The 15,859-nt window shown below is 34.9% G+C and overlaps 3 protein-coding genes across 3 annotated transcripts; all 3 read right to left on the bottom strand.

Annotated features, from left to right (window-relative positions):
- Positions 1–986: 986 nt before the first annotated feature.
- Positions 987–1,511, bottom strand: LOC132639164 (uncharacterized). Its single transcript, XM_060355644.1, has one exon. The coding sequence runs from the start codon at positions 1,509–1,511 to the stop codon at positions 987–989; it is 525 nt and encodes a 174-aa protein (XP_060211627.1).
- A 3,181-nt stretch (positions 1,512–4,692) lies between these two features.
- LOC132639162 (uncharacterized) lies at positions 4,693–5,508 on the bottom strand. Its single transcript, XM_060355643.1, has one exon. The coding sequence runs from the start codon at positions 5,506–5,508 to the stop codon at positions 4,693–4,695; it is 816 nt and encodes a 271-aa protein (XP_060211626.1).
- An 8,215-nt stretch (positions 5,509–13,723) lies between these two features.
- On the bottom strand, positions 13,724–15,527 carry LOC132640379 (uncharacterized acetyltransferase At3g50280-like). Its single transcript, XM_060356958.1, has one exon. It carries the CDS (start codon positions 15,281–15,283, stop codon positions 13,886–13,888), a length of 1,398 nt encoding a protein of 465 aa, XP_060212941.1. The 5' UTR covers positions 15,284–15,527; the 3' UTR covers positions 13,724–13,885.
- Between the last annotated feature and the right edge of the window lie 332 nt (positions 15,528–15,859).

Genomic DNA, 15,859 nt, shown 5'->3' with positions numbered 1-15,859 from the left:
AATAGGATTTTAGTAGTAATTAGTATTGTTAGTAGTAATAGGAGGGTATAAAAATCGTTCAATATTTTAAGGCTATTTTGGTCAACTAACATTTATATTCACGCTTTTAAAATAATACTATTCTCTACGAACGTGTCTCGCAAGTTATTCCCTGTCAATCTCTCAAAATGATGTTATTTGGAATTAAATATTAATTATTTAATAAGGTACAAAAGTATGTTTTGATCTTATCCACTTAATACTTCCCATTATCCTTTATGTTTTTACCTGCGTGGAAAAAACATTATGACTAAAATAACCCAAAATTAGGAATTGAGCTAGTGACCATATATTTTATTTATTTTCATTATATTGAAACTTATTATATTATGCAAAATCAGAATACCAAACATTTGTTTGCCGAAGAAGTTAAATGTATTATAGTAAAATTAAAAAGGGCAAATGTGTAAATATGCCACTCAACTTTGCGATTAAAAAAAATGATGTATATACACCCCTGTCGTTACACAAATGGTGCAACTATACTCTTTTTGCTGACAGTATTTAAAAAAAAAATCATTTAACCTAGTTTTTAATTAAAAAAATATCAAGTGGCTTTAAAAATCTAAGGCTTTCAAATTTATATTTTTGGGGAAAGAAGTCTTTCCATACTCAATTTAAATTGAAAACACATGTGATAAAGATGAATTGCACGAGGTCTAATAGTACTAAACCTAAAATTATACAACTTAGTTAAGAAATTAACACAACTAAATCCTTTTAATATTGAGATTCAGACTCTTTGATTAATCAGATTGGAAACCGAAATTCAGGAAGTTAATAGTATTTATTTTAAATTCTATTTTTTTTTAGGTAATTAACTTTTTAAATTAATCACCTGAATATGAAATACAAAACAGCCAACAACCTCTGTCAGCTTAGTCTTAACAAACACCACATTCCTCTTATATCTCCTTTATCATCCGCTGCTATCTGCTACTCCCTAGTTACAATATAAAGTACTTAAACATCCATGATTGAACTAGATATTTGGATCCAGCAGGAGCTCTAATATTACACACGTAGGCCACATTCCTTGCAAGAACATCAGCTTCCTTTGCCTTCTGCTCAAATATCCTCTGGTTCCTTTCATGCCATATAGCATAGACTGTTTCTGCATAAACCATTTTGAAAATTTGGGCCCTTTGAGCCTTCCTTTTTGCCTTTTGAATCATCCACAGGAGATGATCTTCCCAGTTATTGCTGTTGAAACTATGCCTCTGCATCCAGTTTAAAATTTTAGTCCATAAGTGTTGAGTGAACTCACAATGCACAAACAAATGGTCCCTGGATTCTAGTGCGTTTTGACACATGACACAATCCGCATTCACATCGATTCCCCAATTCAGCATCCTGTCTTTAGTGAGGAGTCTCTCTTGTAGTTGCAACCACATTATGAATATAGCTTTATTTCGTGCAGCATTTCCAAACATCATACATTTCCATGGCACCCTATCCCCATCACCAAGCATCTTCAAATAAATTTGTCTGATGAGTCCTGCATTATTGGTAGCCGTATATTACGACTGCATCCAGAACTGCCTATCTTCTAGAATCTTCCTCGTTATCCAGCTTGCCTGTTTTGGAACAACCATTGTATGAGGGTCCAAATCTTTGATATAAAACGCATGAATCCACCTGATCCACAACCTGTCCTGCTTATGAGTGAGGTCCCAATACATCTTTGAGATAGCTGCTCTGTTCCATATTTGTAAGTTGATAATATTGAGACCCCCAACAGACTTTGGCGTGCACATTTTTTCCCAAGCCACTAATGCCCTCTTAGTAATTGTGTAAGTTCCCGACCATACATAACTTCTACAATATGCTTCTATGGTCTTCACTACCTTGCTAGGAAGTAGAAACATTTGTGCCCAGTAAGATTGAACTCCAAACAGGACAGTTTGCACCAATTGAATCCTCCTTGCATATGAAAGCTTTTTTGCAGTCCATGAAGAAATTCTTTTGACTATCTTATCAATAAGAGGTTGCCACTGGAGAAGCGTTAATTTCTTAGTTGATAATGGGATCCCTAAATATTTGAAAGGCAGTCCACCTGTTACAAACCCTAGTTGTTGTAATATGCTCTCTTTAACAGTCTTTTTCACACCCCCAAAATAGGCACAGATTTTGTCTAGATTTGCTTTCAACCCTGATGCTTGCGAAAACTGAGTAAAACAGCTATTTAGAGCAATGAGAGAATTCAAGTCTCCTCTTGCAAACATCAGCAGATCATCTGCAAAACTCAGATGAGTTATTCCTAGTTTAGCACACTTAGGATGAAATTTATATTTATTGTCATGTTTCAGACCACATAAACACCTACTTAGGCACTCCATAGCTATTGCAAAAAGGTAGGTGACATAGGATCTCTCTGTCGCAAACCTCTGGCTGCATCAACCGGATCTGTGTATTCACCATTTATACCAATTGAGTAGCTAACTGTCTGCACACATTCCATTACCCAGTTGGTAAATTTATCAGGGAACCTCGGGTACTCCATGACCTGTCTCAAGTAAATCCATTCCACACTATCATAGGCCTTTTGAAGATCAATTTTTAGCATGCACCTGGGAGACAATTGCTTCCTGCTATAAGCTTGCACTAATTCATGAGCTAGAATTATATTATCAGAGATTCTTCTCCCTGGGATAAATCCAGACTGAGCTTCACTTATGACACAAGCAATGACCTTCTGAATTCTTGCAGCTAACACCTTAGAAATTAGTTTGTAAAGCACTGTGCAACAGGCAATTGGCCTATATTCTTTCTCATTTTTAGGGCAAGCAGTTTTAGGTAGTAAGGTGACTGCAGTACCGTTAATTGGTCTATACATTTTACTTGTGTAGAAGAATTCTTTCACAGCAGCAACCAAGTCACTTTTGATCACTGGAATGCCAGTTTTGAAGAAGGTGGAATTGTATCCATCTACTCCTGGGGCCTTGTCTGAGCCTATAGAATCGAGTCCCTCTATGATTTCTAATTCAGATATTTCTGCACAAGGAGCCAACTATTGATCATGAGTTAAGATTGGTCCTTGCTTCATGATATTTCTATTCACTGCAGGTAATGTAGTTGCAGTTGTGCCCATTAATCCTTTATAAAACTGGATAATTTCATTCTTTATAGCATCAGGTTCAGTCAGACCCTGTCCAGTCAATGAAGTGAGTGTCAAAATCTGTTTTCTTTGCTGTTTTTCTTTCATGACTGCAGAGAAGTACTTTGTGTTGGCATCTCCTAAATTTATCCAATTCACCCTTGATTTCTGACTCATTACACTCTTTTCTATGAGTGACCATTTTTCAAGCTTAATCAGTATCTCCTTCTCCTTTTGAATTAACCTATCTGTATTGTTTGTTCTTATTGCATTCTAGACATATTGTAATTATTCTCTATGAATAGCTACTTTTTGAGTGATGCATTTGAATTCTTCATTATTCAGTTTCCTGAAATCAGCCTTTAGAAGTTTCAAAGTCTGCCAAACATGTTTCATTCTACCACCTTGAGTCCACTTTGTCCAGCCTCTATTCACAGTAGCTACATAATCAGCATGTTTTGTCCAGATATTGAAGAATTTGAATGGTAGTTTAGGTGACCAGGCCATTTGAGATATATGGAGCAACATTGGTGAATGATCCGATATATTAGGCAAATCATATTCAGTAGTGATAAGCCCCCATTTCCACATCCATTCATCATTGCCAAAAAACCTATCTATTCTGCTATATATTCTGTCACTGGCAGCTTGTTTATTAGTCCAAGTATAAAAATCACTTCTCTATGGTAACTCCGTGAGGGTTGCATCAGTAACACATTCACCAAAGTCTTTAATCTCGTTAGCAGTTACAGGATGACCATATAGCCTATCTTGAACAGTGAGGACAGCATTGAAGTCACCTCCAATTATCCAGGGCATAGATGTACCCTGGGCAATTGTCTGGATATCATCCCATAAACTTCTTCTCTGTTCAATTGTATTGAACCCATACACCACTGTTAGAGCACACTCCATCCCATCAGTTCTATTTTTGATATGGCAGTGAATATACTGGGCAGCAGCTTTAATAAAACTCATCTCTAAATTTTTCTCATCCCACAAAACCCATACTCTTCCATTCTCTGCAAATAGATAATTATTATAGCTTTTCCAGCCAGGTGCAATATGCTGCGTAATCTTCTCTGCTTTAGGTTCCTTCACTCTGGTCTCAACAAACCCTGCTAACTGTATGTGCTTAGATTTCAAATAATTTTTCAACTCTTTTTGCTTGTACCACTTATTAGTTCCCCTCACATTCCATATGACCCAATTCATTGAGGAGTTATTGTCCCACCTTTGTCAGTGGGAATAGGTTTGTCCACCACAGATTCACCTATTTTTAGAGCCCCATAGCTATTACTAGTTGGTGTAGGAGTCAATGCTGGAAAATCTTGCAAAGTCATGACTCCATCCGGCTCTTTTGCTTTCCCCTTATCATTTGCCCCTTTATCATTCACTATCACAATATCTCCTACCTCAGAGGTCTGTGTAGTGTCCCTTGTGCTTCTTGTTATTCCAGCATCTACCATCTTATCACTATCCACTACTAGTCCCTTATATATCCATTGTTGAACTGGTTTACGTGGTCTTCTCCTTCTTCGCGGTTGAACATAAGCCTATTCAGGTTGAGCAGCAGGGTTAGGTTGCTCATTGGGAGGCGGAGGTGCACAAGGTGGAGGGCATTCATGTCCTATTTTTAAACATTGCCCATAGTACTCTGGCTTCCAATCAAATGCCACATCTTGTTGGAATTTTATACCATTAGGGTCTATTACATTTTCCATGGCCGGCAATGGTTTAGTAACATTAACTTCTATCAGCATATATGCAAACGAGATTCTGGTCTGTTTTGTTGTACATTCATCTGCAAAAGTTAGGTGACCTACTGCACTTGCAACCCTACTAAGTGAATCACTACCCCAACAACTCATTGGTAGGTTGGGGAAGGTGACCCAAAGGGGTATCTCAGTAAGAAACTCAGCTTCAAAATCTAGGTGTGCTGACCACTGCTTCAGAATAATGGGTTTGTTGTTTATTGTGTGAGGGCCAGAGCATAGTACTTTTTTCATATCCCCTATATCTTGGAACTTAACAACATAATACCCTTTTTCATGTAAAAATAGCTCTGGTTCAGTTACATCTACCCACGTTCTATCAATATATCTCCTCATGTATTTGTACCCTAGTACTTCACCTATCACATACGCAATCAACGCACACCTCCATTTCGCATTTTCTTTTTCGACTTCGGCTTTGTCTAATTCCACAACAATTTCACCATCCACTATACTAGGCGGTATATATTTAAGAGGCATACCGTGTGACGCTAGTCTATTTTGCTTGAACAGGTTCACCCATGGATTCTCTTGCTTCTCTAGGCTTTCCATATAGCCATCGGCTTCCTCCATTACTTTATCTAGTTGTTGCTGCATGGTCTGTCCACCTACTATTGATACTTTAGACGTTCCAGCCCTCTCTGATTGCACACTTTGAGCTGTTGGTGTAGCGCCACTAAGTGGTTGCGGAATCAGATCTGGGTTTTATCCGTATTTTTAGGGATTTTTCTAGCATCCGCCTCCTCTGTCAATTTCGTAGGTGGATGCTCTGTCAAACCCTTCCCCTGCCCTGAATTTTGCATTTGTGGGTGCACCGCATTTTGATCTTGCGAACTCTCTGCTCCATTTGTGTTTGTCGTCTTGCCTCCAGCTCTGGTGCTTACTGAGCTCCCAAGTGTAGCTAACACTATTTTTGGTGGCCTTCCTCGACCTCGCTTCTTTCCCATGGCAGATGCACGGCGGCGTACGTTATACTAACTTACGCCGAGAGCATGAGAGAGAAAGAAAATCTTTTAAAATTCTATTTTTAACTGTGATATTCTTTTATATTTACCAAAATGGTCGATAGAAATATGATAGAATTAGACTAAAAAGGTATGTAAGTCGATCAGTATTTTAGGGATATTTTTATCGTCAAACATTGTTATTCGTACTTTTATAATATAAATAATAAAAGAATATAACATATAAGTATAACCAAAACCAACTTTACTGAAAAAGAAGGATAAATTAAATTGAACATAACATTCCGAAATCACAAAGTGATGCAATAAAAGATGTAAAATCACTTGACTAATGCAACAATATTTAACATTTTTTTCGTGATGAAATGATTCAGCCTCAGTGATTTTGGCATATGAAAGTCATATTCTCAAGAATTCATTAATAATGGACCAAACAAAGATAACTAAAAAGTTGCTCGTATTTGATTTGACTTTCATGGCATTACCTTTTTGTACTCCAATTCATATCCTTTCAGAATTTTACTTTGGAGTCCGAAATACTAAATAATAGGTACGTAAGAAGTTGAAACGTGATTGTGATTAGAATTCCATAGAAGTTAATATTAGGGGAAATTTAAACTGCAATTTTATCCAGTACATATATTTTGAAAAAATAATTCATCTTGAAGGGTATAAAAATCATTGAATATTTGAAGAATATTTTGGTCAACCAATATTTAAAATAATATAGATAGATAGATATAGATTAAGAAAATATCACATTCTTTAAGAAAAAAAAAAGTCTATCCATTTTTTTCGCGGACTTTTTTTTTAAGGGCATTTTACATAAATATCAAACATTTGGTATTTAATCAAGCTGCATAGCTAATGTTTCAATATTTACATTCTGTAGCAAATCAGTCCAGCTCGCACATCTGTATTCAATTTTTTTTTAGCTGTATTCATGAATACAATAATTTTTTTTCACTGTATTCATGAAATGACTATCTGTATTCATAAATTGGCTTATTGTATTTATGAATACAACAAGTAAAAACTGAATACATATACACCAATAATTACACAAACATCATATTTTTCGGTATGTATACAACAGATACAGGCGAAAAATACAGTATAAAATATTCATACACCAAAAAATTAACAAATATGTCATATTTTCAGGTATGTATACAACAAATACAGGCAAAAACTACTGTATACAACATACAACAACAACAACAACAACCCAGTGAAATCCCACATCTTGGGGTCTGGGGAGGGTATAATGTACGCAGACCTTACTCCTACCAAGGTAGGATGGCTGTTTCCGAGAGACCCTCGGCTCAATAGAAGCATAAAAAGGGGGTCAGATAAGGTTAAAAGATTTAAAACGATATTGCAATGAAATAATGCAAGCGACACAGTAAAACAGGATAATCAAGGAATTCAAAGCGATATGGAAATGCAAATCACGAAAGCGGCACAGATAAAATAGAGTAATCAAAGTACAGAAAGTAGCAAATAATAACATAAATCAAAGCACAAGAAATTATAATGCGCTAATGCGCCTACTAATAAGGAAAGATAACGAGACTTATATACTAGCCTTCTACCCTAATGTGGGTCCTCCACACCTTCCTATCTAAGGTCATGTCCTCGGTAAGCTGTAACTGCGTCATGTCCTGTCTAATCACCTCTCCCCAATATTTCTTTGGCCTACCCCTACCTCTTCTGAAACCATCCATGGCTAACCTCTCACACCTCCGCACTGGGGCATCTTTGTCTCTCCTCTTCACATGCCCAAACCATCTCAGTCGCATTTCCCGCATCTTGTCTTCCACCGAGGCCACTCCCACCTTATCCCGAATAGCGTCATTTCTAATCCTGTCGCTCCTAGTGTGCCCACACATCCATCTCAACATTCTCATCTCGGCAACTTTCATCTTTTGAACGTGAGAGATCTTAACTGGACAACACTCCGCCCCATACAACATAGCCGGTCTAACCACCACTCTGTAGAACTTGCCCTTCACTGTATACAACATAGATACACCAAAAAAAAAAAAACTCCAATATTTTGTTGTTATTGGCCTGGTCAACTTCAAAAACTAAATTAAAGATATTCAAGAGGAAATATATGAACTAGAGGAGCTTTTAGTATTTGCTAAAAGAAAAGTGAATAACTAAAAATGATTAAATCGCCACTAATAATATTTATGTATTGTTATTAGTTAATGTTATGTCGATTAACACTGTACTTTACTTAGCTTAGTTAGATTTAGATGAACTTTAGCTTTTCGTATAATTCGACTATTGTTTTGGCACCAGTATAAGATGTTAGAAGAATATATTGGAGCCTCAAGGGATTATAATGTTGTTAACAATGTCAAGCTTTCTCATAAGCTCAAGGAGTATGTGTCTTCAACAACTTCCTTTATTAGTGTGTATTAATTGTCTTAACCAATTGTCCTCTTAGTTTTAATTTCTTATTGAATTTTTCTCTTATACCTTAATGTGGTATATTTTATCTTTCTTTTTATTTGTCTGAAGAAATTTTCATGAGTTTACTCATTAATTTAAATGCAAAAAATTAGTCTTATTGATTTCTTTACGAAACGCTGATTAAGTCAATTAAAATTTAATAAAATTTAAGAACAAAAAATATTTTTAAATTTTTTTTTGTTATCTCCATTTAGAGTTGCTGGATAAATATAGTTCAGAAAATATTTTCGATAATATATATAACCATTGAGGTTGATTCTTAGAGATTAAGCATTGATCTTTTACCATCTTCAACGCTCTCGTAATTCAACTCTAAAGTCACCAATTTAAGGAGAAGGAGACAACGAAAAAGAGTTTGAAATAAGTAAATCTAAAGTTTTGAGCGTGAAATGCAAGAATAACATTATAAAAAAATGAACATATATTTTCTCAATTTTGATATATGAGGAAAGAATAAGAGAACAAGTGTTGAGCAGGGAATATTGTAGGAGTACAAGAAAAATTATAGTGTAATATATAAGGAACGAAATTAAGACACCGATATTAAAAGGTTAATTCAATGATGAAAATATAATAATAATAATAATAATAATATCCGTTATACTTTTTTCACTGCAAGTTCATCCGTTTTGATTAATTACCTAACAATAATTTTGTTCTTATTCAATGGAATTTTCTCTTTATAGCTTTGCTATCGCAAGGAATATGTGACACACATATTGATAAGTTATAAGAAGACCTAACAAGGTTTCAATCAAAACTATAAATCATGGGGAATGATATTTAGCCAAATGATAAATTATTAGAAAATCACATGTCAGGTTCCGGATAGTATGTATTTATATTTAAATTTGATTTGAAATACAACTTTTTAAAATTAAGTGTAGTTAGTTTATATTTAATTAAAGGATAAAGAATTTATTTTTAGTATAAGTGGAAATACGATAGGAGTATATCCATATATATTGGCTTGGGTACATAATTAAAAATACATATTCGTTAAAGAAAGTGCTACAAAAATTAAATTTTAAAGCTTCATCCTTTATCTGGCTTAAAAGCCTGTTAAAGAATTACTTTAAAAACTTTTAATGTATTTTTTTGCGTAGGTAGGAATATTAAAAAATTAATTTATAAGAATATAAATAGTCTCGGGAAAAATACAAATTTTTTTTTTTTTGGTAGAAGGGAAAAATACAATTTAAGTGTTAAAGCAATTAGATTTGACGTGAAATAAACAATAAAGTATGTGTACTAATTTTTTACAATTAGATTCTTCTGATAACGGCCGCGCATCGCGCGGGTATGAATACTAGTTTTCAGGTATGTATACAACAATACAGGCAAAAAATATTGTATACAACATAAATATACCAAAAAATTAACAAATACGCCATATTTTTCGGTATGTATACAACAAATACAAGAGAAAAACATTACATGCACGGTAAATATACAACAAATACAATGAAAATCTGGACTTTTTCCAGATCTGACCGGAAAAAAATTCCGGCGAATACAACGACGACATTTTTTTCCGACGTAGATCTGAGTTTTTTTTTCTTTTCCAGCGTGCCCTCGTCGGCATTTTGAATTCTTCGTGGTGGCGACGGCAGAGATTGGAGGGACTTCGTTGACCAGCGGAACCAACTATAAAAAAAATTGTTTGGTTCGCCGGAGCTTCGTCGGTGTTGAGGCGATGTTGGAGTCTATAGTTCAGTGCGTTAAGTATGTATACATAGGAATAAGCTACGCTATGTAATTTATATATATATATATATATATATATATATATATATATATATATATATATATATGTTAGCTACGCTCTTTAGTTTTGTAAAACTATAGTTATGGGAAATAAATATGTATATATGTTAGCTACGCTCTGTAGTTTTCTCTTTTTTTAAAGCCACACAGTAAAAAAAAAATCTTGGTGGGTTGGGTCTGATTCATTTAAAAAAATAGGTAGACTTATTTTTTTAAATGAACAAGACCCAACCCACTAGAAAAAGAAAATTATTATGTGTTTTAAAAATAAATAAGTCCACTAAAAAAAGTGTGGACTTATTTTCTTAAAGCCACGTGACATTTTTTATTTAAAAAATAAGTTAAATTTTTTTAAAAAAAAAATCATCAGCGAAAGGGGTATATTTGCATCATTTGCGTAACAGCAGGGGTATATTTGCACCATTTGTGTAACAACAGGGATATATTTGCTCCATTTGTGTAACAAAAGGAGTATATTTGAACCATTTGTGTAACGGCAAGCATATATTTGCATTATTTGTGTAACGGCAGAGGTACACGTGCACCACTTTTTAACGACGGTATATCTGCTCTAAATCACAAGTTGATGTGTATATTTGCACCTTTGCACTTGAATTAAAGCATTTTCTATTTAATCAGACTTTTATTCTTGATAGTTTCATCCGAAATTTTAGTTAAGAATGTAATGGTACTTATCGTCCCACTGTTAATTGTTGATATTAGTGACTGAATTATATATATGCTACAATAATTTTCTCTCAATAAATCTCTTTCTAACTGAAATTATTAATTAAATTATTCTCTTTTTTTGGCAGATGAAATATTTGCTTGAGAAAAAAAAATCATACAAAGAGAAGTTATTCCACATGGGAAAAATGTAGCTGTTGATCAGCAAGGGACAAATTTCACATAAATAAAAGTGGCGCTACCTCTTTTTTTTTTTTTTTGGTACAAAAATTCATTCGCGCTAGGTGGACTCAATTAAAATAGAAAAGAAATCCATAATTTACTCGTGCGATAAAAGTTTAATGAGTTGAATCAATTGACATCAATTTGAGTTAAAAATATTGGCAACATGGAATTCAAAAGTCAAACTATATATAATACAAAAACGGAAAGGAGTCGGTATTTATCATGTTAATAATTAATATTATCGTATATATTCATATGTCATAACTTTATAGTATATGACTTGATTATGAAAATATTTTTGTTGGGTTTAAATGATAGATTGAATGGGAAATGGAGGGAAAAGAAGTGGAAGGAAAATGAGTTGTCCCTCTTGCTTTATGAAATGAGCATTTGTCCCTCATAGGTAGTGGAAAGAAAAGTTCTCCTACTTAAAAGTAGAAGTACTCCTTCTTGCTGCTAAAGGGTTAAGAAGAGGGTCTCCCCTCGCGCTGTCGTCGTCGCTCTGCTTCGGCTTCGGTCAAATGATTTGATTGATAATCTTTTTGGACCAAATTTTATTTATTTTTAATTACTTAATTAATAATTATTTATTAATTAATAAACTTATCCGATCCTACCCGCGACCCGGTTCTTTCCCGTTTTTATTTAAATTTCCCACCGTTTTTAAAGTGACTGTTCTGAAGGGTTGCAAACCTTCAGAAACAGTACTTCCATGGCTATAAACTCATTTGATTCCTCAGAATTTTCCTTACGAATTTTCTGAACTACAAAACTTCTTCTCCTTCTGCACAAACAAATTCCAATGTACTTTACTGTTGTTGAATGGTTCGCTGACACCGTTGTTTTAGGTACCGCTGACACCAGTGTACTCTGTATCTGACCTGTCATTCTCCTCACTATTAATCAAAATACTTCTGCTAATTAATTAATTCCACTACTAATTTAAAATACTTCTAATAATAGACCTTAGCTTGTGTTCTAGATGATTCCAGTTAAGAGATTGTTTTTTTTAATTTTTAATGCACTGGATGATCCTCAAAACCGTCTTTTTCGATTGGTCGGTGTAAGCTTTACTTTAATCCAACTAGGAACATTTGGATATAAACTAAAAAGAGTATACTAATTACGTATTATTTAATGGTTTGACTCGGCACGTAGTTCCACTTGATATATGCTGTCATTTCATAATTAATAGTAGTAAAAAAACTAAGGTAGCAAAGTTCCAGCTTCCACGTGAACGACAGTTTACGAGAAATTGTGAAGAAATTTTTAATATAGTAGTCACACTTTCGTTGGGACTATTCAATTAATCGAACTATAATGCTAATGTGGAGCCAAATACATATTACGGATTAGGATGTGAAAAATGTATACTCTTTTATGTACGCTGAATCAGCTGAACTGTGCAATTCATCTTTGTGAATTTCCTTGATCATGTATGAGGCAGCTTTTGATCCATCTCGAAAAATAAAAAGAATTTCGGTAGAAACAAATTATTTAGGTTTCGATATATCGAAGTTATATATGTTATGGTAAATAATGATCCTTATTATTAGGCAAATAGGCATTATTCTATTCTTTCATTTTTTGGGATCCGAATTTCAACTCATAGCCATTGATGACCGCGATCTAAACCTTTTCAGTCATTTAGCTATTGCAATGTATATGAAAAAAAATCACTTTTTATACATATGGACATTAAACTTTAAATTTTTTAACAAAATCCTAATTTCTCCACTAACTTGAGGTAGCCACTGCAATCAATATGAAAAAATCCTCTTCAATAATAAATGGATTAATGAGCTTGGGCAATAAGGATAAAAGAAATCAGTTGAGCTGCTTTGGAAAATAAAGGCAAATATGAAAAGTTTGAGTAATGGTAAAAGACTAAGAGTTCTTTTGTTGACAATTTCTACCGGATGATGACATAGTTAATTAATATATATTAGGAATAAATTGAACATTTTTCTTACTGAAAATACTTGGGGGTATAAAAACACTGCATTTGCATGGAATAAACCGTCTTAACAGCTTAAACAGTGCATGCATGTGAGACTATATATAGTAGAAGACAAATGAGACAAATACCTGATCCCACAGAATCTGTGTGGTGGCTGTTATTCTACAAAAAGTTGGGTCGGAATCTATCCTTCTTACAATAAAATAAACATTAAACGAAATATAATACTTAATGCCAGCATATTCAAACTGTCATAGGACTACTTTAATTAATACCACTATTAAATAAATTATTTTAAAAAGACTTTGTAGCTTGTGCTCTAGATTATCCACTAATTAAAATGGCCTGGTTTATTAATCTATATGGTGATTCTAAGCCGTCTTTTTCGATTTGCCGGCGTATGCTATTATTTTAATCCAAGCAAACATTTGGATATAAACCAAACACTCTAGATATACAGCACACATTCATTGAAATATCTACTCTGCTATATTGTTAAATGCTATTGTAGCCAAGTCATTAGTAATATTTATTTATGGTTTGACTCTGCAGGTCATGTGATTTCTCAGTCTTTTTATCAATTAATGAGACTAATTAAGAACTTGGACACTAATGTTTTTCCAGCTGAAGACTGAAGAATATTACTCGTATGACAGGTTTTAACGTTCCAGTTCTTGTTTTGTCCATTTGAATTATTTTTATAAGCACAGAATTTGTAATTCAATTCGTTCAATCAGCTAGAGAATTTGACAATTTCATACTACTGTGGAACATACTAAATGAAATAAAATGAATCAGAACACTCAAAGCAGAGAAGAAAAACACGAACCACAACAGCTAATACAGGAGTACATTATACGTACTCATCCTTTTTTCACCCCCACATTTAATACCCAGTAACATACTGCATGAATTCAGGATCAGACTCTAAACCTTCCATTGTTTCAGGTGACAAAACCACCTCCAAATCTACGCTTCCTCCTCCTTCTCTCCCTGGAAACGCTGATATCTTCCCATCAAACTTATTCGCCCTCCCACTCCTTACTGCAACTGGTCTGCCCCACCCGAAATCATTGTCATACATTGGAAACCTCGGCGAGCTCCCCATTGTCAGCATCGCTCCGTCAAAATTCCCCAACGGAAAACACCGTGGGTCCTTCTCCCAATCCTCTACAAACTTCCTCACCATAACATCATCGTGCGCCTTCACATTCTCGTTCAATTGCTCCGCGCACCAATGCACATCTTTAGATAAAACGTCCCCTGCAGACGCGTAAGTTGGAATGCTCTGAATTGCGTTGCCAAAGTATAACGGATTTAGCTTCGGTTGGAGACGGTGACGGCAATTTACAGCCATTCGAAATGTCGTCATTTTGGAAGATGGGAATTTCCTTGCCCGTGTCACCGCACGCCAGAGCAAAGCGCAAAGCGATTGAAATGATGAAATCTCAGCCGTTGGATCTATCGTCTCTGTTTTTGCTTTCATATCAAATTTCAGGGGATCGTTCCTCTGTTTTGCCATCAATTCAACAATGCTAATTTCTCCGTCGAAATTCAATTTCTGGTTGTTCGTCTTTGCTTTGAGTCTTAGAATTGATTCCTTTTTGAAACTAAATATCCTCTCCCTCAATGGAGCGTCGCTGTTGAAAGTAACTTTCGGGCCATCAGCAGGGAGTTTTAGCACAGCGTTTGAGATCAGTATTGAATTACGGGTAAAATCAGGCTGCCTTAAAATCCTTTTCACACCTCTACTCACTTCAGCAAATGTATTGAAGAAGTTCCAAAAAGAAGTCCCGTCAGTGACGGAATGGTTGACGGCGCAGCCAATGAAGACGCCGTCAGCTAATTCCGTCACTTGGACGGCAAGAAGAGGGCTAAAATGGCCTTGATAGCTCACTTTTTGATTAAACGGAAAGAACTCTTTGACATGATGAGGAACATCAATGGAGCCTATGACGTCGCGAATGTAAATGTGAGTGGCAGTCGCATGTACAAAATCAACGCCAGCGTCGTTGCAAGAAATGTAGACGTAACCATCTGAGTCTGTCACGAATCGACCGGCTAAGGGAGGGAAGTGAGTGAGGGTTTGAGAAAGAGTGAGTTTGAGAAGGGAAATGAGTTGGGTGATAGGAAAAGGGGGACCAGTAAAGAGAGCACCTTTCTGAATGTAGTGAACAGACAGCATTGGTAGATCGGAAACAGAGAGTTTAAGATCAGGAAGAGATGATTTTTGGGATGGAAATATTGTGCATTCGGAGACCATAGTTACAGCTGCAGAAGGCATTGTTAGTTAATTAAATTAACTTAATTCGCAGTTGCAGCTGTAGTGTTAGTACTTGGAATGAGTGAAAGCTGAGGATATTGAAGTGAGTAAGAAGAGGGGCTATTTATAGGAGATTTAAGGAACTTTGATTCAAGCATTTGACGAAGTGGCACTTGCTGTCTTTTCTGTTTGTTGTCAAGTTTGAAACATGGGGGGAGTTGACCCAGTGTTCGATTTTTTTGCTTACTAATATTGATTTGGTGGATTGCTACTTCAAATAAATGATTGCCTGGGTGGCTGGCACGTGGCTATAACCAAATTACGGCACCGACCCCTCACCAAATATTCTGTATTTTCTCCCATTAATTTAAATTCACATCTTGAAGTTTTACTTTAAAGTTCAAACTAAAGCTTTCTCTACTAAAACAGACTCTATTGCTTCAATTTTAAATCTTTTATTAAAGATGGAAGAATACTTATATTCCACTATAATATTTAGTAATTTGCTGGTATTAGTGATTGAATTATACATATGCTACAATGATTCCCTTTCAGAAAATGTCTAACAGAAATTAGTAATAAAATTATTCCCTTTTT

The sequence above is a fragment of the Lycium barbarum genome, chromosome 5 (assembly GCF_019175385.1).
Source record: "Lycium barbarum isolate Lr01 chromosome 5, ASM1917538v2, whole genome shotgun sequence".
Classification (NCBI taxonomy): domain Eukaryota; kingdom Viridiplantae; phylum Streptophyta; class Magnoliopsida; order Solanales; family Solanaceae; genus Lycium; species Lycium barbarum.
This window is presented reverse-complemented; position numbering and strand designations above follow the sequence as displayed.